At 45.4% G+C, this 23284-nt stretch overlaps 1 protein-coding gene across 1 annotated transcript in view; it reads right to left on the minus strand.

Moving 5' to 3' along the window:
• Window positions 1-23284, minus strand: part of LHPP (phospholysine phosphohistidine inorganic pyrophosphate phosphatase) — a 74296-nt gene that overhangs the window by 41492 nt on the left and 9520 nt on the right. The window contains exons 2-6 of the mRNA XM_053949582.1: window positions 21239-21426; window positions 20268-20421; window positions 17899-17962; window positions 16909-17001; window positions 10899-10990 (exon numbers count right to left, since the gene is read on the minus strand). Of these exons, the coding sequence (XP_053805557.1) occupies window positions 10899-10990; window positions 16909-17001; window positions 17899-17962; window positions 20268-20421; window positions 21239-21426 (591 nt within the window). The remainder of the gene's footprint in view (window positions 1-10898; window positions 10991-16908; window positions 17002-17898; window positions 17963-20267; window positions 20422-21238; window positions 21427-23284) is intronic.

Consider the following 23284-nt stretch of genomic DNA (forward strand, 5'->3'; position numbering starts at 1 on the left):
CCAGAGCAGCACAGGTGTAAATCAGCAGAGCTCTCACCATTTACTCTACTCCTTGGAGCAGTTGAGGCTCCAGCCCCTTATTTCTAACCTTAAAACCTCAGATTACACATAGGTGATGGTCCCATAAACGAGTGAGGTAAGAAAAAACCCCACCAGACAAACACAAAAGGCATTAATTGCACAAATCACTTTGGGCCTGCCAGCCCCTGCAAAAATCCATTTTAATTAGGCTGATTGAAATGCAGAGAGGGTTTTTTTTTTTTTTTTTTTTCCACTGAGGTCTTTGTAGCCACTTTGTATGAACAGGAGCCGGCCTCCACATCCTCAGCCAAAACCTGTCCTCTCACTCCTCTCCCAGGAGCCAGGACACAGGGAAGAGCCACCTCAGCAGAGCCTCTGGGAGCCCCCAGACACCAGCACCTCTGACTGAAGCACTGAGGCCTGATGGAGGGAGACAGAGATGCTTTTGTGATGACAAAGGTCAGTGCTGCCCCGCAGAGGAGCGGACTCTCCCTCTGCCCTGCCACGCTGCTCCTCTGTGATTCCCAGGCTTTCCTCAGGGCACTGGGATTTTCTGAGTGCCTGCCCAGGGCCAGCTGGGAGTCCATCTGCAGCAGGGCTGAGCCCACACGATGCCCCTGAGGCGGTCACGAGTGGCATTTCCAACATATGTTTGCACAAAATGCTTGAGTCCTTTCAAACCGAGCATGTGAGCACCCAGTGCCAGCTTTAAGCTGTGCCTCTTGGCCCCGTGTGCACAGGGAAGGATTGCAAAGCTCTACTCCAGGAATAAATGCATTAATGCTTGTATTTAACGACCAGAAAGGCATAGCAGAAAAATTAGAGACAACTGGAGTGGGGAAGGTGTTGCGCTGTGAGTCCCCCCACAAGCGTGCAATGGGGAAATGAGGATTCAGCATAGGGAAGGGGATGCAAGTGTTTCATCAAGCACTGCTCCACAGAGTAAATGCACAATATGGCTCAATTCATGCTGTAATGGTCTTTTAATATGCAGCATTTTAATCTGAATGTGATTTGACAACTTGTGCTACGTGCAGCAGCGCTGGCCAGCGCCGTGTGTCTGCCAGCACCTCTGGCCACTGTCTCACAATCCCAGAAGCCACTCCCTCCTCCCAGGCAAGGCCCATCTCCAACTCTCCCTTAAAACCACAGGACAGACATCTAGGGATGTGTTTTCAAAGAACTCTAAAAGCTTATGCACATAAAAATACAGCTTTGTACAAAACTACTGTATCACAAAGCTCAGGGGCTGTCGAGAACAGAGCGATCAGTCATGCCAAAAACTGCAGGAAGGGACTTTTCAAAGCAGAAGTCCATTTGCTTGGGTAAAAGGCAACTCCCCACCTCTCCACATAGTTTAAGGATGACAAGGAAGTCGAGTGTTTGCTAGAACATCTCAACCAGCAAGGAAAAATAAAAGCGCTCCGTTCTGCAAGAACGAGAGCTGGCTCGTCCACTGTGTGCTCACTCTCACGTCTGTCAGCTCCACTAACGCCCAGTGGAATGAAGGGTCTGTGCTGGAGCTGCAGCAGGACTGCCATTCTCTCCTGGAGTGCCAGATTTATCCCAGCTGCTCAGGTTTAGGCCCCTGCCACTCACCCAGCTGCTCCAGTTGGGCTGTACCTCATAAAAAGAGTGCCAGGGATCAAAAGCTCGGAGGTTTCAGTCTGGCTGCAAGCAGAGATTCGTCCCTGGGTCAGGCAGGCCTCAAGCTTTCATGCAGAAAAAGGGTAAACTGAGGAAAAACTGGTCAAGCTCCTGTCTGGGCCATGCATTTGATGCTGGCATGGAAGTAAATTCCTGACCCTGCCTGGGCTATCATTTGCCTGCCCCAGGCTCAGCCAGTGCCAACACAGCACCTCTGCAACCACAGCCACGTCATCTCCCAGCAGACAATCAGTTTCACTGCTGTGATGATCTAGAAGTGCTAAAACCCCAAGAAGGAAGGGCTGGTGTGCCTGAACCCTATTCTCAGTATCTAACCAATAAATTGGTTTCCTATCAGATGTCTACATTGACATGGTAAAACTCCTTTCCTCTTTTCATTATCAGAGTTGGGTGAAAATGCCCAGCAGCACACATGAAATCAGCTCTTGACACAGTGTTTACACAACAGCAGCAGCTTTTTCAGCTTCACTGGGGACCCAGAGACCAAACAGTGCCCACGGTTGTGCTCCAGGCATCCTTGCTATAACAGCATTATAAATACATAATGAGAATTTAAAAGGCAGAAGGAAAACAGATAGAGGAGACTCCCTGTATCCCACTCGGCTTTCATCATCTGAAAAGAGCTACAAATTTCAGCATGTGCTCATCAGCACTGAGGGAAAGGTGTCCTCGTTAGAGGGTGAGCACAGGAGTTGCCTGGCAGCCTCCAGAGGGAAAAGACGTCAAGTTTCAGAGGAAGCTGCCACCACATTTTAGACACACTGTCACTTCTAAAGAAGAAAAGGCAGCTTAGCACAGAAGCCTGAGAAACTGTGTTCAAGCACAGAACAACACCAGCGAGGTCATCCATGCCATGTGAGCACAGATTTGGATCACATTCCTGAAGGTTAGCCTGGGAAAAGCTGCTTCAAATATCAGAGAGCAGAAACCAAGGGAGTCAGTCAGTACCTGGCCATCTCAGATGCTTCCATGGCCACCTCCAGCAGTATCCATGCACTTGAAAATCCAAATCATGCACAGCTGTGGCCAATATCACCAGATACCTCTGGGTGGTTTCACAGCCAGGACCTTGAGAGCAGCACAGTAACTTTTAGCACACTTCAAAGGAAAGAAAAATGTCATCTTCACAGGACAGACTCAGCCTGAATGGGACTTTATCATCCATCCTTGAGTTATACCCAGACAACACTCCCAAAACTCCTTTCCAACGTGCAGCTCCAATCCTGTTCCTCCCCCCTTCGGGTCCTTCCTTCCCCATTCCCTCTCTCCCCTGATTCATGGCCACAGCAAATGTGCTGCTTGATTATCTGCTGACACATGCATTTAGCACTTCTCCACAGAAAGCAACAAGTTTGGAAGCTATTCCAACTTCCCCTCTGGATGATGTCACCCTGGGCGGGCGCCAGGCTGGCTTTCAAGTGAAAATCCTTCACTTTGGGGTCAGACTTCATCCTATTTTTAGGCCTGGACTCTGTGGTGCAGCCAACAGCTGAGCTGGACAGTTCTTGTTATTCCACGAGTCTGCTGGCTGTGTCCTGACCTCTGGAAATTCCCAGTGAGAAATGTGGCCTCCCCAGTCTGCACTGGGAATGGGCATGGAGAAGGGCCCTGTGGCTGCAGCCTGTGAGCTCCCATCCACCCACCTGGCTCTGACAGCTCCATCACCCCACCCTGCCTCCCCAAATTCTTGTTAGTGCCACTGACCCACGGCCCCAAGGGCCACATCCACACAGATTTTAAATCCCTCCAGAGACAGGGACTCCACCACTGCCCTGGGCAGCTGTGCCAGGGCTGGACAAACCTTTTTGTGAAGAAATTTTCCCCAATATCCAATCTAAACCTCCCCTGGCACAGCTTGAGGTCATGTCCTCTTGTCACCTGAGAGAAGTACTGACACTGACTTGGCTGTAAGAAGGTCCCCCCCTGATTTTCCTTTTCTCCAGGCTGAGCCCCCCCAGCTGCTCCTCATCAGACTCACTGCACTAATTTCCCTAATTGCAACACCCGATCAGCCAGTGCCTGTGTTGTGCTTTGGCCACTTAAGCAAGTGATGTGCTGCTGTGCACACAGAGCAGTGAAGTAAGGAAAAGCTCTTGAGATGAGCTGCAGATCCACACAAAGAGCAGCCAGGCTCTTCTCTGCTCCTCACAGACACACACTTTGCAGGGAGGCTTCTGGCTGGGGTTCAGAAGCCCAACAGGATGCAGACCCCAAGCAATGGCACCAGCCCCGTGTGCTGAACGAGCTGATCTCAGCAGGGCTCAGATGGAACCATACCTGCTGCTGACAGCCACAGAAAGCCACAGACAGGTGAGAATTCAGATGGTTTGGAGGCAAAGTGTGAATGTGAGTCACTGTCTGCACCCAGCCAGGAGCAGGGGCAGTGCTGGCAGCCCGGGGAGCTGCCCTGCACCCCAAGCCCTTCTCTCACACTGCCCTGCTGCTCCTGCTGCAGCACAGAGCACTCACACACATCCCAGACCTAGAGCTGGCACTGCTGGGTGCTTTGTTTTTAACTCTGTGAGTCCCATCACGCCTCCCAAAGGGGTGAAAGCCAGCCCAGCAGAGGCTGCTGGAGGGCAGCAGGTCCTGTGCCTTGGGCTGTTCCCTTGTCCTGAGCAGCCTGGCAGCCCCTGTCCCCTGCACCCCAACAAAACCTGGCTGCATCCCCTCTGCAGCTGCTGGAATCACAGAATGGTTTGGGTTGGAAGGGACCTTAAAGCCCATCCAGTTCCACCTTCTGGGATACCTTCCACTATCCCAGGTTGCTCCAAGCCCTGTCCAACCTGGCCCTGGACACTTCCAGGGGTGGAAGGCAGCCACTCTGGCTTTATTGGCTGAACCAACTTGTAGAGAAAAAAAAAAATGTCACTGGCTAAGCCTGCAGGGACCCTCCAGCATTCATGGGCACACAGAACAACATTTAAACAGGAATGCTCAGGTGTTCTGTGCCAGCACAAGGCACTGTTCTGGCACTGCTGCTCCTGAGCATGTTTACAGCATGAGCAAGGGCCCAAACCAGATTAAATTTCAGACACTGAACCATTTGCTTCAAGGGAGTTACATCAGCAGCTGACTTGGCCTGTCTCTCTCTTATTTGCTTCTCTCTGCCTTGGTTTTATCAATCAGAGCAGTCTCTGTGAGAGGACTCCATGCAGCACCAAAGAGCCTGGAGGAAAAGACAAGCAGAGAGGAGGAACCTGTGCTTTAGAAAAAAAGGAAATCTCTAGTGAAACCCAAATTGTGCAGCTGTCCCAGCTGCGCCCTTTCTACAGCACATTTCAGCACTCTCATCTGCATTTTCACAGAAATAAAGTGGTTTTCCATTGGTATGGAATTCATCCATGCTGTCAAAGGCTGGACAAGCCAACAGAGCTCGGTGTCCTGCAAGGGACAAGCACTGAGAAAGGCTCCTTCACTGGGGAATGTTTCACTGCAGCCTTGTGCAGGTGCTGAGAAAAGGGATAAAAATCAGCGAGGACCATGCCCTGGGCTGTGCTGCTCAGGTCACAGGTGCTGGTGCTGTGCAGATAAACACAGCCTGTGGAAGGCCTGGAAAAGCCCTGAACTGCCACCAGCACCAGCTCAGCTCAGGAGCTGTGTAGCTGCAGGGAGGAGGGAAAGGAAAACACTTTGGACAAGCAGCTGCCAAGGGCTCTGGTGTTGCTCAGGCAGGGCAGGAGCTGTGGAGGGAGGGTGGCTGCCAGCCCAGGCTGGAAGAGCACGTCCTGCCAAGACATCCAGGCACCAGAGCAAAAGGGAATGAAAGAAGAAAGACCATTAGCTTTGGATGCTGTCAGAGAGGGCCTGGAAGTGGTTTAGTCCCATACATCAAGACCAGCTGAGCCACGTGCCCCCACCAGGTCCTGCTGCCTCTGGCTTCAGGTAGCAGAAACTGGCACTGGCTCCTCTTCCAGCCCTTTATCAGCTTCAGAAGAGGAGAAATAGAAACCTGAGCTGTCTCTGCTGCTGCATGAGCTGGGAGGATGTGAGGCAAGAGGGGAAGCAAAATTGCAGCTGATGTGGTCACTGCCAGCCTGCTTTGCAGAGTGCACACTGCCTCCCCTCCTAAGTGCTGCAGACAGGAGAGCTGATTGCAGTGGGGCTGCTGAGGAAAAGTCAGTCGTGGGACAGGCAGAGAGCAGAACTGTCAGGCTCCTGACAGCTTCTCCTCACTCACCTGATCCATTCCTCCTTTATTTACCCTACTCTCATTGCAGATTGATCTCTTTTCTGATACTCAGGCTAATTTATTTTCAGAGCAGCACATCAGCACACAGCATGGCTGTGTCCTGAGCACACACTGCTCCATCGAGGTTTATTATGCTACCAATAAATAAATTATTTGCTAATAAACCCCCCTCGAACTCACACTTCTCTTTTAGACTGAAGATTATTAAATTCATGCATGAGTTAGTAATTTCTGTGACTGGACACTGGAATATACTGGGGAGGTGGAAGTCTGTGATCAGATGTGCAAGCTAAGGCACTGCAGGATTTACTCCGAGCTTCCTCTACAAAGCTGGTTCAAATATTATGGTAACCAAATTGAGGTCAAGAAATTGATAAAAACATGTGAAGATCCTCTCACGGACAGAGCAAACCACAATTTGAATATGTAATAAAGGCTGATAAGGCTATGCCTTGGGCCTGCCTGCGATCAGCTATCACAACCACCTCACTGACACCAGCTTTAATAAACATTGCTTAAGACATTAACCAACATGAATTACAGTACAACTTTTCTCAGTGCAAATATGGGGTGGAACTCTTTCCGTTTAATACTTGAAGCAGGCTTAATTATCAGGATGTGAGGCCCTAAGAATGCCTCTGGTTGTGTTTCTGCACAAAGGGAGTGCCTCTGCCTGCTTGTTCTCATTACCACACTGCTGGTACCCAGGAGATGGGAAAAAACTCATAAAATTGTTCATCTTGGCGGGGTTGGTAACAGGGAGCAGGAAAGGGAGGGTGGAGAGATGCTCCTTCCCTGCAGAGCAGCAAGAGGTGATTATTTCTTCAGAGAAGTTGTCATGAGTTTCACTGAATTACACAGCGACAGCAGTAAATTCATCTACCTGTGGAATGTTTTTTAAGAATACTTTTACAACTTCATTAAATGACACAATCTGTTTTTCCTAATCCTTAGTCAGCCTAAAAGACTTCTCTGTCCCAACTTTTGTATTGGTCACGTTTTGATTTCTCTCCTGGAAAGCCAATTTACTACAAATTCTGTGTGTTTTCTTTAATCAGGCAAGAGGAACAGATCACAAGCCACTTTATTAAGGAAGTCAGGGTAATTATTCTCAGAGGATAATTAAAAAGTAGGGATACATGAAGTAACTTGACCCAGTTCTGGAGAACAGGGGCAGAGCTGGCAGCTCTCAGGGCCTCCATCCCTGGGGAATCCTTGATGTCTGTAATGAGGCAGCTCTGGGATGTTGACTCTGCTGTCAGTATCAGCCATGGCCATCAGATCAATCCCCAATCAAAGCAAGGCAACCCCAGGTGGGCACTGAGAGGGGATGAATCCACACTGCCACATTCCAAAGCCAGCCCAGAGCTCCCAGGTGAGCAGGGGCAGTGGGCACCACTGACATGAACACTCCTGGCTGCTGCCACACACCAGCAATGGAAAGTTCATTAGTTACAAATCAAGACCTGTGAGCAACAACACGGAGAAGGGGGGAAGCAATTTTTGCCCCCTGCCAAGATCCAGCTGTGATCTGATGCACCTGGAAGCTGTTTCCAGAGGTACAGGGAGACACTTGGAAGAGCCTCAAAGTAATTTTTCTCTGCTCTAACTTGCAGGCTACAAAAAAAGGAATGAGGATATTACACAGCATTGCAGAATCAATAGTTATTGTGGGAATCATTGGTTTGATGTCAAGGCCAATTAGCTGCAAGTGGAATTAGCACATACCCCCAGCTGGAAGACAAGAACATGTTCTTCCCTGGATGGGAAAGATGTTGGCCAGGTGTGCACAGAAATTCTGGAACTGGCATCACATTTCCCAACGCTGACAAATCTCACAGCCCTCAGGAGCCTGCAGCAATGGCCTGATCTGTCCTGGACATGGGACAGACAGAGAGGAGAAACCTGCAGCCCAGACTGACCCTTTGCATCTGGAATTTGCACCTAGGAAAGGCTAGACTTGGCCAACAGCTATTCACCCTGTGTCAGCTCACCCCAACACACCAATCTTATCCCCTCACCTTCCCAACTTTGGCCCTGATTTGTGCCAGCAGAAGTTTTAGTCCATGCTGCAGGCAGGATTTATGGCTTTTCTTGGACTGACCTATGCCATGCCTGCTCTGGCTACTGAGGAAGAGTTCAACACTTGAGATGGAGGGGGAACAGGCAAAGTGTGTCACACTGAAGGAAATAGGCTGCACAGACTTTAATTGACTTTAAAGAGCCAAGAGAAGCAAGACAAAGGAGCCAACTTTGCTCCTTGCAAGGACTCCATGCAAGGTGGTGCAAAACTGAATGTTTAATCCGTATTTTGAACCTCACACTGGGAGCAGCCAACAGTGGGGAGACTTTGCAGAGGTCAGGAGTGTGAGAGCCTGGGGAGGTGGCAACCCCTGGGCACATCCCTGCATAACCTGGGTGGGCAGCAGACCTTAAAAACCACAGAACTGTAGAATCAGAGTATCCTGAGCTGGAAGGGATCATCAGTCCAGCTCCTGGCCCTGCACAGACCACCCAACAGTCCCATCCTGTGCCTGGGAGCTGTGTCCAAAGCCTCCTTCCTGGAGCTCTGGCAGCCTCAGGGCCGTGCCCAGGCCCTGGGGAGCCTGGCAGCACCCTCTGGGGGAAGAACCTCTTCCTGAAATGTTCATGTAAACTGCACTGAGCCTGAAAGCAGGAGAGCTGCCCCAAGCACCTTTGTGCACTGGAGGTGACAATGCCAGCTGGGGACATCCTCTGGGTGAGGAAAGAGGGGGACAACCCCCACCCAAACCATTCAGTGGTGCTGTTATTGAAACCTGGGGCAATCCCACCAACACCTGCAGCAAAACCCTGAGAGCTTTGTGCTTTAAAAGACTTTTGGACAAACAGCCCAGGATGGTGGGGAAGCCCTGGCTGTGGCTCACAGTGATGTGCACGGGTCAACGATGCCATCCAGAGGTGCTCGGGTGCAGCACAGAACTCTGTGTCCTCAAAGGCTAAAGGCAAAGACAGCACCTTTGTCTACTTCTATATCAGATTTTAAACTAACCACACCACCAAATAATTACATTTTATTTATTTTTAATTTATCCTGCCCATTGCTTGTTTATTTTCTGTCTCTCCTCACCATGTGCCTTGATTTTCTAAGTATTCTAAATAAGTCATCCTTTAAAATACAGACACACCTCTGACCTCTCCTGGCAAACAGGAGTTACTTCATTTTACTCCCAGCTGCTGACAGCAGGCTTGGCACGACACGGGGAATTGAGAGAGACACTGATCTCTATTTCACTGCCCTGCAATAGTGCCTGAGTTGAGAAAGCACCAACCACACTCTGAAACAGGAAACACAATCCTTGTTCCCCATCTAGGACAGCTGGCTACTCCCTTTCAGCTGTGACTTCATGACTCAAACTTGACACAAGGAAATGCCTTTCTAGCATGTGATTATACATATTTATGTGTGTTTGTGTACACAGAGTTTGTGCCAGCTGCCTGAACAGTGTGGATGCAACAGCACCTGGGGCACATTTTATGATGGGTAAAGCATGGAACAGGAGAGTTCTGGTCAGTAGCAAAGACCCAATTCACCTTTGTGTGCAAAGATACACTCTTCACTGGCACCTGTATCTGTGTAGCAACAAAACATGGATTTGCAAAGTGATCCCATTAATATCAGAATAAAATCAACCACTGAATCCTTATTTTCTCCATTAGGAACCTAATGGGATTAGAGTCACAGGAAGTCCTGAGTTGGAAGGGACCTGCATGGATCATCAAGTCCAGCTCCTGGGATTACAAAGACTACAGACAAATAATCCCAAAAGCACAAACTATATAATTACTTTCTTAATCTTTGGGATTTCCCAAGCTTTATTCAGATACATATTTGATTTTTAGATGTACTATCTTAAAATTATAAAAAACACAATACACTTTTATCTTTTTTTCCTCAGAAACCATCACCTACTGGTCCATTAGAATTAAGGCACAGGGTATTATTTTATCACCTTACACAAACTAAAAAGGAAAATCTAGGAACAGATTGACGTGAAAACAAGCAAAATAATTTTTCAGATAGCTTATGGCAAGCATAATTTTCATGTGCTGTATCCCTCCCCAAAAGTGCATCCTTCTTTTACAGTCTCAGTATTTGAAAGTGAAGAAAAACTGTGAAAATACAAATGACATCAGATGACAAAGGGTGTGGCTGAACCACACTACAAGGAGGCATGGTTCTGGGAAAGGGGAGAGGGTTAAAATGAGATTTTGAGTGTTGGGATCAGAATGTCAAAAGGAGGGACAGATCTCTGCACTGCATTTGGAGTCACCTTGAGCTGATCTCAAACCCAACCTGCTCAGCACTGGGTCATGTCCTGTTTAGAGGTGCACCCCCCTCAGCAGCTGGCCTTGTGACAGCTCAGGGAGGGCACAGGATCATGGGGACAGCTGCACAAGGAGGGGTTTGCATTTGGAGCCATGAGTGACCCTGCAGGACCCTGCACTCTGGGAAGGTGAGAGCTGGGGAAGCAGCTCTTGTGTTTCAGACACCTCAGTGCTGAATATGTGTCTGGAGGGAAGGGCAGACATGTGGAGCCCTTCCTAAAGCTGTGAGAGATGACCCACAGGGATGGCTGAGTCAACAGTCTAACTTTATAATCCCAACCTGCCACGGGTTTCAGACATGTCTGGTATCAAGTGTACAATGCTTTCATGCAGCAGCAGGAAAAAAATAAGCAAACACCAAGAAATACACCAGTTCTATGTGCTGGGATGAAAGAAATACAGCAGGAATTTAGCAGAAAGTATTTCTTCAAAGATCAAAGACACTCCATCCTCCCCTTCCTGCTATTTTCACACAGTGTTTTCCTAAAAGAAAATATCACCATCCACCCGAGCCTGTGCTGCACAAGGACGTGCTTGGGCAGACAACAAATGCAAACCTACGTTGACAGCAAGGGGAAAGGGTGGGGAAAAGGCATGGACAAAGCCTGGCCTCGTGGCTCTGATGTGGATGTGCAGGGTGAGCACTGACCTGTACTTGCCCGTCCGCACCTGCAGCGCTCTCATCCCGCACTGCTGGGCTCCCCCGACATCGTTCACGATGTCATCCCCGATCATGATGGCCTGTCAGGGCAGTGAAATACAGCAAAAGTTCATTTCTGCCATTTGTCACCCTCCCCTGACATAACAAACAGCTTGATTTGAGGTCTAATGCTGCCACTGGACAAATTAAACACGATAATATTGTCATCGTATTGATTAAAAGTCATACCACGCTGAGGGTAATTCATGCCAGAGCTCCTCCAGCAGCGCACTGGCACAGCACACACCTGTACAATTTGTAATCAATCACAGAAATCAAACGGATTTGGGGCACAGCTGAAAGAAAATGGTGAGTTTTACGAAGTTAGGCCTCTTCTCTTCCTAACAATCCATTCCAGTTACGCTCCAAGCAGCTTAAATTAAGCTTACTTCCTAAATCTGGTGTTCTACAGGCTGGTCAAAAGCTTAAGCTTGTAATCACTGCGAGCTTGATCCCAACCTGTTCCCAGGTTGATACAGAAGTTTGAGAAGTCACTCTAAAATGGAATTTATTCATTTTTGTACAGTATGACACAATGTGTACAGGCCTAGCACCGTTTGTGTTGTCATCAGTTTAAGTATATGCCAATATTAATAAACCAAAGTGAGTAGATCAGTAAAAAAGCAACTGGTTGTGCTAAGATTTGTCTGGTGCTTGATAAAAAGAGTGCACAGAGCACCTTCCTGCCTCTGTTAAAGACATTTACTAGATCAGAGTGCATCAACCAAGGGGTGCTTTCTGATGACAATCACATCACCAAAATTTCAAGTGCATATCATCCAGCATTACAAATTGCTGTATTTATTCTAATCTTCAAATTTAAAATGATTGAGGGAATGGCATTTTATAGTTTCAACAAAACCCAGTATATACACAAAACAGCAATTTTCCATTAACGATCAAAAAAATCAGCTTTACACCTCCCAAAGGTGTTCTGGATTATTCTGCAGAGAACAGATTATTCTGCAGCACCTAAAACTGGGGGAGCACAGATTTGAAAGTCTGTAATGTGTTTTATCAATCAGATTTTTTTACCTTTTGTATTAAAGTTGAATTTTGTCTAATACAGCGCTAGTTGCATCTTTAACCATTTTATTTTCATATTTTAAATCAGCCTTTTACTTCATAAATTTAACTGCCTGGCTTTCACAACCATGGTACCTTCCAGCTCCAGACATTCCTGCCTGAATTTCCATCCCTTCCCCAACTCTGTTTTGCTTGAGAAAGAATAAAAATACTAAACCTCCAGAGCTACTTTTATGAATTATCTAATTGCAACAGGATCTTCTCCCACATATTACATTGCATGTAAAGGAAATCTCAGGATAAACCTAAATTTTCTGAGACTATTCATAAACTAAACTGAGCTACAAACATGTAAATCTGGCACAGCTTCTCCTCTAGATATTTCACCTTTCCTTAGTGCTCTTCCAAACCAGCAATTCAGCATGAAATGGGGAGAAAATGATGGGTTAGATTTAAGTAATTAGGAAATGAAGCATGTAAATGTGGATAAGGAAAAGAGAATAACCCCAGTGTTGCATGGAGAGCTGCAAGAACCTGACAACACCATCCCCAGCCAGGCACCATTACCAATTCCCCCAAGCTGCTCCAGGATATTTAATCACTCTCAACCATTGGCTTTAAGAGATTATAATTATTTTTTCTTACAAAATTCCTTCCAATGCCTCTCTGAGGGTGAGAGGGAACAGACCTGCACCACCTGCATGTCCTTGCTCAGCCCAAATCCCAACATTCGGGATGTAAAGGCAATTTCAGTCCTGTGTCCTAATAACCCTAAAATGAATTTCCTCTGACAAAGGAAAAGGGCAGAGCAGGGCAGCCTCTCCAACCAAGCACTCTCCTGCTTGCCAGGGCTGTATTTTACCCCATCCAGGGAAGTTTTCCTGCAAGACTCTGGCAGCTCTGGAAGTGCAGCTGCAGCTGAGCAGCGATGCCTGTCCAGGCCAGCTTGTGGCACACGCATACAAAAATGTGCTCCAGCCCCCAGGGATTTCACAGATTTACTATCGGTGAAGGGCAATAATCACTAAAGGAGGAGCAATTATTCCAAAATCATTTAGGATTTAAAAAATCATTGGCAAGAAGATAGAGGTCAAAAGGTGCGCTGTCAAGGGAAATAAAAAAACTCTACCTGTCAAACCTGGGTTTAACTTCCTCTCTGACTGCAATATGGTAAGAAGAGAGAGAAAGATATAAAACTGAAAGGTCACATAGCCACTGAAAGCAGGAATTAAAAGACCTCCATTCCTGTTCACATCTTACACAGGGATCACACCACTAATCTGTTCAAGCCTTCTGCAAAAGTTACTTTTTTTTTAGATTTGCTACAAATTAACTAAAAAGAAGGGGAAAAATGCAGAGAGTCTCTGGGTTTTAAGACAAATCCTCAAAGAAGGAAGATGGGTGTAATTTCTATTTCCCTAAGATGGGGAGAGGTGGTGTGTGGCTGTACACACACAGCAAATAAAGCACATGTGCCAAAGCTGAGGGAAAACGCTGCTCTCAAAGGGTTCCCATCAGACTCAGCCCAGAGGGGCAGAGAGAACAGAGGAGATCAACACAACCCCCAGGAATCTGGGGTGGAAAGGCAAAACAGAATCCCCACAGTCAGCAATGCCACTGGTGCTGTCTGTGCCACAGACCCTGAGCAGCCAAAGCCAATAAATCTTCAGAGATGCTGTTGGGGTGGTGAGTGGGAACCTCAGGTAGGTTCTGCCTGCAATCAGAGTTTCAGTGTTCAATAACTGGTCACAGGAAAATGCCTGATCAGAAAAGGAATTACAGGGTAAGGAAATGAAGGAGGTAGGAAGATGAGAATACCCTGATTTAGTCAGCCCTCAGATGGGGGATTTTGGAGGCTGGAGCCCATGCAGGATGCAAACAGAGATGCACAGAAGGCAGTGTGCTAACTCCACCAGAATATTTAGCACACAGAATGCTTCTGGAGTCAGACATATTTATGCCTAAACAAATTTATTTGCTATAGATTTAATAACCTTTATCAAGTTAACTGTGGCAGGACCATAAGGACACAAAGCTTATACACTAAACCCTGACTTATTAAATCCCTTTACACAAGAAACACAACACATTTACTTTTCTCCCTGTCCTCCCTCACCCAAGGAATAATATCCCAGGCTCCAGGACCTCACATCACTATTTAATTTTGTTTCTATCTTAGAACTCCAAAGGTGCAGGGCCAGACAGTTCTCACTAAGTTTTCACATGGATTGAAGCTTGAAACTTCCCTTGGCCACTTTTATTTTGGGATGGAAGATCTTGCCCTGTTGTAGCTGGTGGGCAAGGAGGGGACACTGGCCCAGGAGCAGGTCCCCTGTGCCACCCCTGGGTGACCTCTCTCTGCTCTCATGCACCACTAACTCCCACCTGAGGCTTGCAGGAGGCAGCAATGGGAATTGCTCAACTCCCAGTAGTTTATGGACTCCAGTATGACCTGCCATAACTCCCAGTAAAGCAGGATAATTTGCTACAGAGAGAACTTTTTATGATTATATAAAACTACCAGAACCTTAACATTATTTAGGTTTTATTGTAAAGCTGTAAAAATCATCCACTGTTAACAGCTGCCTTAAAACACATGAATTAGGCATTTCAGTAACCTTTAAGATGTGTTATTCTTTGTCATAGTACTGAATTGTAAGATAGGTCTGGTTACCTCTAAGAGGTTTAAATTTCCAATCTATTAAAGTAATACTGGCAATCTGTTATTTCTAGGCCATTGAGGAAAGGTTAAAATGAAAATTGGACTTTAGGGAGTTCCTCTTATCCTAAGTGCAGGCTGAAAACATCTCAGCAGCAGAAGGCAAAGTCAGGGTCTCAGTAAGAAGCAGTTATCAAGGGAAATGACTGGTGATAACTTTATTGATTAAAGCAGGAATTTCAGAATTGCCACTGTCTCAAATTACTGTGGTGAGACAGCTTTATTAAAAAGGTATTTTTCATTAAAAGCCAAGTGAAAGAAAATTGTAGTATGTTTTCAAAAGCACAGCTCATCTAAAATGGTTTAATGATGGTATGGATTAAATGCATTCCACAGGTGGAATAAATTATTGGAATAAACATTTCATAAAAGCAAAGGAAAGTAAAACCAGCCCCTGTCATGTCACTACAAATGCAGAATTCATCCAGGAGACAGATTAAAATGTAATGCAGTGCATTACAGGAACTTACTGAAGTGACTATACTGAGGTTTTAAACTGAAAATAATGAGGTTTTATTACTGTGTACCACGAACTAAACCAACCTGCAAATCCTTCTCCAAAAATACATTAAAGTCACAAGGTCAAGCACTCAAAAGTCAGGAAAAGATGCCAGAATTAAGGCAGTTTGCTTGTTTGGAATTTGTTCTTCCTACACCTGTGTGAATCACGATCCAGGCTTTAACTCCAGCAGTGTGGATTACTGTTTCCATGGTGGAAAGCATGGAGTGACTGGTGCCATTATCCACTGGTGTCTGCTGCACTCCTCCTTGGTTAGGAACACACTCCCCTCACTCCCAAACTCTCTAAATATAAAATATTATACCTACAAACCAGACATATCAGTACAACACATTGATGGCATTTAACATTAGAAACAATACGGATAAAAAGCCAAAGCTCTGACAGAATATAAAATTAGGCACAGGTAGCAGACATGGCAAACAGCAGAGAAAGAGTAAATAATCTCTGCTGGGGACTATTCCTGCTTTTCTGTACCCAAAACAAATATTCCTGAAGCTGGTGGGAACCACTCCTTAGGGCTATGGGACCATTTTTGCCAGGCTGGTGATGCATTACATCAGATTTGCTTCCTGGGGCAGGGATTTAGAGAGAGCAGCTCTGCACCTGGCATGTTCCAGGGATAGTCCACACTGGGCTATCTTATTCCTGGGAAGACATGGACAGACTGAAGGGAGCACAGAAAAAAGCAGGGGGACTGAATGGAGGGAAGCAGCAGCACTGAAACACAGCTTTAGTAAAAAACAACTCCTGCAATGACAGCAAGTCTAGAGATAATTGGATCTGTCCAAGCAGTTATTTTGGTAGTTAACTAGAGTAAAACTGGAAATAAGGAGATGCAGTTTAAAAGGGAAATATCCTGATAAATCTCAGGAAAAGCTGCCTTCCCACAAGACCCACTGGGCTGAACACCATCCCCAGGGCACTGCCAGTTGTTTGGCTCTCTGAAAACTACTCTGGACAAAACATTAATAACTGTGGAGCAGGGAACATTCCTGCACGGGGAAGGAGATGGATTAGATGGCCCACTAGGTCTTTTCCATCTCCCCACTCTATAATAAAGCAAAACCCAAGCACATGCTGAATTACAGGGCCATAATTTCATCTCCAGGCTCCAGGGACCTACAAGCCACCCCAAACTTCACTCCTGTTGTTTATAATGTCACCCAAACTCCCCTGATGGAATTATTGTGCTGTAATTCACTGCTGTTTGTGAGGCTTCTCATACTCATCCTTATGTCCTGTGTGACAGAACAACAAATCAATAAAGAGGAGCTGGGAACAACTACAGAGAGGGGGAAATGGGTTGTACTGAGGAAGCACCAGACATTCTGCACGTTTCTGGAAAGCCAGAAATACAGGAGGGGGTTCTGGGGTCAGTCAGTGCTTCCTATTCACCAAAATTATGAAATATTTTATCTGCCTTTCCCTTTTACTAAAAGAAGGTAGTTAGTGTGACAGCACAGGAAATAAATGACATTTTGGGATCAATTCCATCACCCTGCAGCCACCAGTCTTCCAAGCAGACTGCCAGGCATTAGGGCACCTCTTTTGCTTCTGCCAGGCATTGAGTCCTGGTCACATTCTCCTTTGAGAGAAGTCACAAACTTTTCAAAGCTACAGCAAAGCAGGAAAAAAGCACCAGTGGGCACAAATACATGGCACAGCCCGTGGGCACAGCACCTCAACCTTACCTGCTCTGGTGGAACTCCCAGTTCTGCCAGGGCTGACTCAAAAAACCTTTTTGCTGGTTTCCCCACCACCTCAGCCTGCACATCACAAGCATACTGGGAAAAAAAAAAAAAAAAAAAAAAGAGAGAGAGAAACACAAAGATTGCTGATTGGAAAAGGATTTGTTCAACTCCATAACTCCAGTTACAAAACCTTTGTGATTATTGATTTTTGCCCTTAAATACCACAATGGATTAGCAGGTGAAGGTGAATATCAGGGCATTTGGGTAACAGAAGTTTTTAAAGTTTTCTGGCAGGAGAGAAAATGCTCTTGAAACACCTCAAGGTACAAATCTTTAACATTCTCCATCACTGAGTAATCTTCAAACTCAGTTCCAGTACTGCTCATTTTGTTAGGATCATCTCTCAGAGATGTAACAAATACCCTTTATATAAAACCATCAAAAGTACTGGAGAGCCTTTAAAAGAGATAGAGCATTTCTTCAACCACCTGGCATGATTTTAATTATTTAAGTGAAGAATCCAAATTCAAATCCAGGTTTTGAAAAGTTACATTTGAAAAAGCAGATTTTACCAGTTACATTTTCCTGCAACTAAATATCAGTGCTATGCTGAAATAAATTGTTTCTTGCTTGTTCCTAGACAAAAGCCTAACAGATAACATGGACCTTCAGGTTTTCCTGGGTATCTTGCACACAGTATTCCACTTTTTTCTTGTCTGACCCCTCCCCTTTCAAGGGCCTCACTTGTAATAAAGGCACCACAATGGTAAAAGCTCATGGTTTAAATAAAACAAATTTAAAAAAAAAAAAAAAAGCGAAAGGCAGAAAAGAAATTAATCCACTCATCTTTAGAATGCAGCAAATGAGTTTCAATGTGTGGAAACTCCCTCCACCAAGGTGAGTAATTACAGAAGATTACCCATATTTATGCCAGTTACTCTTTTAACAAGGTGCACAGGGTGAGTAAGCATAATTCCAGCTATAAAATACCTCTAATGCCTTCATATATGCTCCAACATCAAGTTTCAGGCCATCAGTTTCTTTATAGTAGCGTCTGGAAATGAAAGTGATAAAGTTCCCATGAAATGAAAACGGCAGTAAAAGACAAAGAAACCACATTTTATTATTTCTGGGCCTTTATAGATGTCCATATGGCTGCATAAAAAGTCAAGCAATCAGAAAATCCCAGGCCTTGTTTTAACACCAGGAGTTAAGGAAAGGACAGGCTCAGGACTGTGCAATGCTCAGGGAAAGGATCCCAGATGCCCATCTGGGAACAACTGCTCTGGTTCAAAGGGATTTCAGTGTGCTTAGAGCAGGATGGACTGGGCTGTGCATTACTGCAGTGACAGTAACCCTGAACCAGCAGCTGTGACCCCTCCTCAGTGTGTCTGCAAGGAGACCCCAGACAGGACCATCACTGCTGTCTCAGCCTCCCACACCAGGAAAACCCTGTTTTATCAGGACTAAAACCCCTCCAAGCTGAATTTTGTTCCTTCTAAAAATGCTCCCATTGCCATGAAGCTCATGGAATTCGAAGGTGTCTTTAGAGAGTTTTTCTGGAACAGCAATTCACAATCATGCAGCTCCTCCAAGCTCTGGGCAGAGCAAAGACAGGTTTCTATATGACAGGAAAAAGGGCAGGATGAGCAGTCAGCTAAGATTTTATGCCTTATCCTTCTGCCATTTTCGATTATTCAGCATGGCCCTCCTTTAAAATGACCACTTGACCTTTGCTAGAACAGCCATTAACCTTCTATAGTCTGGCGTAAACAGCTTAATTTTCTGACAGTGCCATGACAGAAGAAATTACAAAGCCAATTCCCACTCTCAGCCCAAAACAGATGCTAAATGTAAATCACTCCATTTCCAGGAGCAGGGCATTCTGCTTCAGTGACTCTGACACTTTTCCATGGAATGAACTAAAACTTCTACCAAAACCAAGGTGCTGGCCCAAGGCAGGCACCTTGCTAAGGTCCACCCAGCTGTGCTGGTTCTGCAGGTTGAGAATGAAGCTGAGTTTTGTAGATGGCTCTTTGCATCCATGAGGCTTCTCCAGTCAGGAGAACAGTTCTTATAATTTATAATCTTCCTCCTTTGAGTCAGAGAACTCAGCAGAGAACGTGTATTCCCATTACCTCAATGATCAGCCATTAAAAACCAATATGCTCTTGGTGAAAACTGAGCTCTGAATATCCCAAAATCTTTATTTTCTAACAAAAAGTAGTATTTCAAAGAAGTAATAAGAAGAGCTGTTTCTATTAATGAATGACCAAATAAATACTTTTACATGCACAGGGTACAAAGCCTTTTTGCATTGATGACAATACAGTTCCTAACCAAAGGTTGATTCTATATTTAATTTTGAAATATGGTATTACATAACACAAAATTTTATTATTTTCTTTACATTAGCCATTCTTCTGTTGGCTCAACATTTTCTCCTTATCCTTCTGAGAAACAGTAAGGATTTTTCACCCCTGTTGGAGGATTAGAGTGTCAGGTAAGGCAGCACAATGAATTTAACTGCTCCTTCCCACTGATAAGTTCTGCCCAGCTGGATCAATAACCCACAACCTAAGAAGGGTTTTCATGCCCATTACAGTCTATTGAACCACTGAGCAAAGTTGTCACTGCACTTTCTCCAAGATAAACATGCACAGTCTCTTTTAAACCCATGCATCACACAACAGATAAGAATAACTCCTGTTATTCCTGTTGGGATTTGTCATTATTCAGCACAGGAATTAATAACGTCCTGTTTAAAATCTCAGACTACATCTAAATCCATTATTTTCAGGAAAACATTCCAACTACCTGACTGGATCTCTTCCTGTGTGTGAAAACAGGAGGTCAAAACTGACCCTTAATGGGCAGAGAATAATTAAAAATGCTGTCTGACATTAAAACTACCAAAACAATTGATCTGCCACTTCAAAAGCATCAAACTGCATCACAAACCTACACCAACAGCCCTTTACCCAAGCATGGCCTGTGGAAATTTTGGGTTTCCTTCACTATGAAAAATCATTTATATTCAGTTCAGAGAGGAACACGTGGCTACAGGCAGCAGTTAAACCAGCAGTTCTCACCTCTGAGATGATAAATACTCACTCACTTGGGGGTCACACACATCAAAATCCAAACTCTCCATGAGTCCTAGGAGGGCTTGAGGCTCTCTTAAAGCACCAGAAATCCTCTTCATTGACAGGCACCGGATCAGACCAGGCTCTCAGTCCAGGCACACAGATTAAAAACTGAAAAGTTGGTACTGGGAGTGCCCACACTGATTTCTGGCCTCCATTGAAGATATCATTAAAAAATGCAGAGACTTGAGGAAAAAACAGAGCTTAACTCACCCTTTTCCAAGGGAAATCAGAACAGGCTTCTCCATCCCAATCAGAAGTCGGAAGGCCTCGTTAAGGTTTGCATAGGTGAAGTTTTCTGCTGCATCTCCAAGAACCACGCAGTTTGGGTTTGTTTTATTGATCTCAGCAAATTCAGGGACAAGATCTACAGGAGGAGGCAAAAACAAAAAAAAACCACAAATCCCTCACTGTGGATTCTTTGCTTCTTTTTTCTGCTAAGGTTGGGATTAAATGTGTGAGAGGGTATTTCTTGCTGGGACTCAGAGGTTTTTTAGTTCTTGTTTATGCCACAGTCTCACAAACCCCGAGTTCTACAGCACTCCAACAAACTAAAAATGGAGCCCCATCTCTCTCTCTGCAAGGCCTTTTAAGGATAAACTGTCCAATTAAGAAATTACACTTAAATTATTTTTACTTTTAACCCAATAACCAACCACCATCCCTGCAATGTGGACTTTTTATCCAAGTACACAAAACTCAAAGCCATGGAGAAGAAGGTAAAGAAGAAGGTGAAGAAGAAGGACCAGCCTCTGCCCTAAAACCTCCATCTTGCTTTATAGATATTACTATATTCTAAAACCTGAAACTCTGAGTTTCCCACCCTGTGATACCACACACTTCTATCCACACTCCACACCCACAATCCCAGTGCTACCATTCCATTTTGGAAGCTTCTCCACGGCCCCAGGTCAATGCAGTGCTCTCTTGGGGGTCAGTGCCTGTCAGCACAGAAAATCTGGAATTCTCAGCATCCAGGGTTCCAACACCTCACCATTTCAGATCCCATGGAAGCAGCAGCATTTCCCCAGATTCGCGCTTCCCTTCGCTCACGACAGTACGTGAAAAAATAAATAAACCTCGGTCTGAGTCAAGTGCTCTCCAGACACCTACTCATCTGCCCTAAAACAAGGAGGAAAACCGAGCATTTCCCCTCCCTCCCTGTGCCCCCAGTGCTGTCCCACCGTCGTGCACCAGCAGGTGTGGCCTCAGGCCACGCTCCCTCAGGAGGCGACAGGCGGCCGGCGCCGGCGCGGTCACTTGGGCCACCGAGACGTCGAAGCCCATGGCCCGCAGCTTCCTCACAAAATTCTCCCGGGTCGCCTGCGTTTCGTTGGTGCAGAGCTGCAGCTTCAGCCCAGAGGCTTTGATCCTGTGGAGGGAAGGCAGCAGAAGGGGTAAGCAGATGAAGGAAATGAGACAAGAGTGTCAGTCTCGAGATGCGCCAAGGGAAATACAGGCTGGATATTAGGAAAAAGTTTTACGTGGAAAGAGCGATGAAGTTCTGGAATAGCCTGCCCAGGGAGGTGGTGGAGTCACCATCCCTGGGTGTGTTTAATAAAAGATTGGATGTGGCACTGGGTGCCATGAGGTGTTTGGGCTGGGTTGGATTTGATCTTGAAGGTCTCTTCCAGCCTGGTGATTCTGTGAATTCCACTAAAAAGGTGAAGATGATATTCCAAACCAGGAGCAGGATCCTTTGCTGTGACTGGACGCACCTGAAATGCTGACTCTGGGCACTGCAGCTGCCAGTTAGTTCAATGATCAACACTGGGGTGGATCCAATCACATTTATCATTAAATCTCTCATAAAACACCTGTGCTGTTACTTGGTGGATAATCCCAAAAACTCTGGCACTTTAACTGATTCATTAATAAATATTTACAGGTAATTGGCTTCTCAGGGGAAGAAAACACGTCCATGAGTGTCCAGAGCCAAGGACATGGCTCCTGTGGATTGGTACTCTGCAAAAGTTGTGTTGTTGCCCCATTCCTGAAGCATCCAAGGCCAGGTTGTGCTGGGCTTGGAGCAACCTGGGGTAGTGGAAGGTGTCCCTGCCATGGCAGGGGGTGGAACGGGGTCTTTTAGGTCCCCTCCAGCCAAAACCATTCTGTGAATCCCCTGCAAGCCCTCTGCCTCTGAGCAGCTTTGTTTCTCAAGCTGGTGACCTGCTGTGGCTGTCCCCAAAAAGCCTCTTCCCCAAGGATGAACTGTCACCTGTTTGGAGACACAATGTACTTCAAAGTGGCCACAGAAAATCAGCAGCACCGAAAATGTACCACAATTAATAAAAAATAAACATTTGCCTGAGGGACTTTCACTCAGCTCCTCTAATACATGAAAATGCTTACTTTTTGTCAGTTTTCATGTGAATTTGTGCAAAATCATCTCTGAGGACCTGAGCACATGCAGATTCAGATACGTAGGCAAGTCTGGAACCAGTTTTATAAATTATTATAAAATATTTTGACTCTTTGTATTAAAATGAAAAAGGACTTTCCTATTAAGGAGGTCCCTGCACTGATTCTCAAGACAACAAAACATGCTGGGTCCATTTTGTAGGGAAGATGATCTCACTTGGTTGGTGCAAACACCAAAGCCACCTCGAGACAACAGATCTGATGATGAACGTTCCATCAAAGGATTCTTGGAAATCTGGTCCTGATCCAGAGAGCACCTTCTGCTCATCAAAACTACACACTAGTGTCTTCTTTAATAATGCTGGTGATTAATTTCTTTCTTATTATTTGTCTTTCCTAATCATAGATATGTGAATTATCAATTACACTTAGTGGTTAATTGCCCTTCATAAAGATAGCTTTTCTCTTTTAAATTAGGCAGTTAATATATTGTAACTAATATCATCCACTTGTACATTATAAATATATCTTCATTGATTGGAGCACTGAATGTGAGATTCACTCTCAAGTTAATGAAGCAATTGAGTGAAGAAGTGCAGGGTGTACCCAGGGAATAATTATTGTTAATGAATTATGATGTGACCTTCTCAGAACAATGAACAATCGGTGTGACAGTGGGATGACAATATTCCACATCTGTTATTTGAGACACGGTTTCAGCTGGAGTTAAAAAGCAAAGCAGTGTAATTTGGATACACAACAAACTTTAATAGAGTGTGCCATGGGTAAAAAAAAAAATTATTCTAAATGCAAAGCCTCCCTTCACACTCTTAGGGAAAAAAAAAAATCCCATGAATCACAACTGCCTG

The sequence above is a fragment of the Vidua chalybeata genome, chromosome 8 (genome assembly GCF_026979565.1).
Source record: "Vidua chalybeata isolate OUT-0048 chromosome 8, bVidCha1 merged haplotype, whole genome shotgun sequence".
Lineage (NCBI taxonomy): Eukaryota > Metazoa > Chordata > Aves > Passeriformes > Viduidae > Vidua > Vidua chalybeata.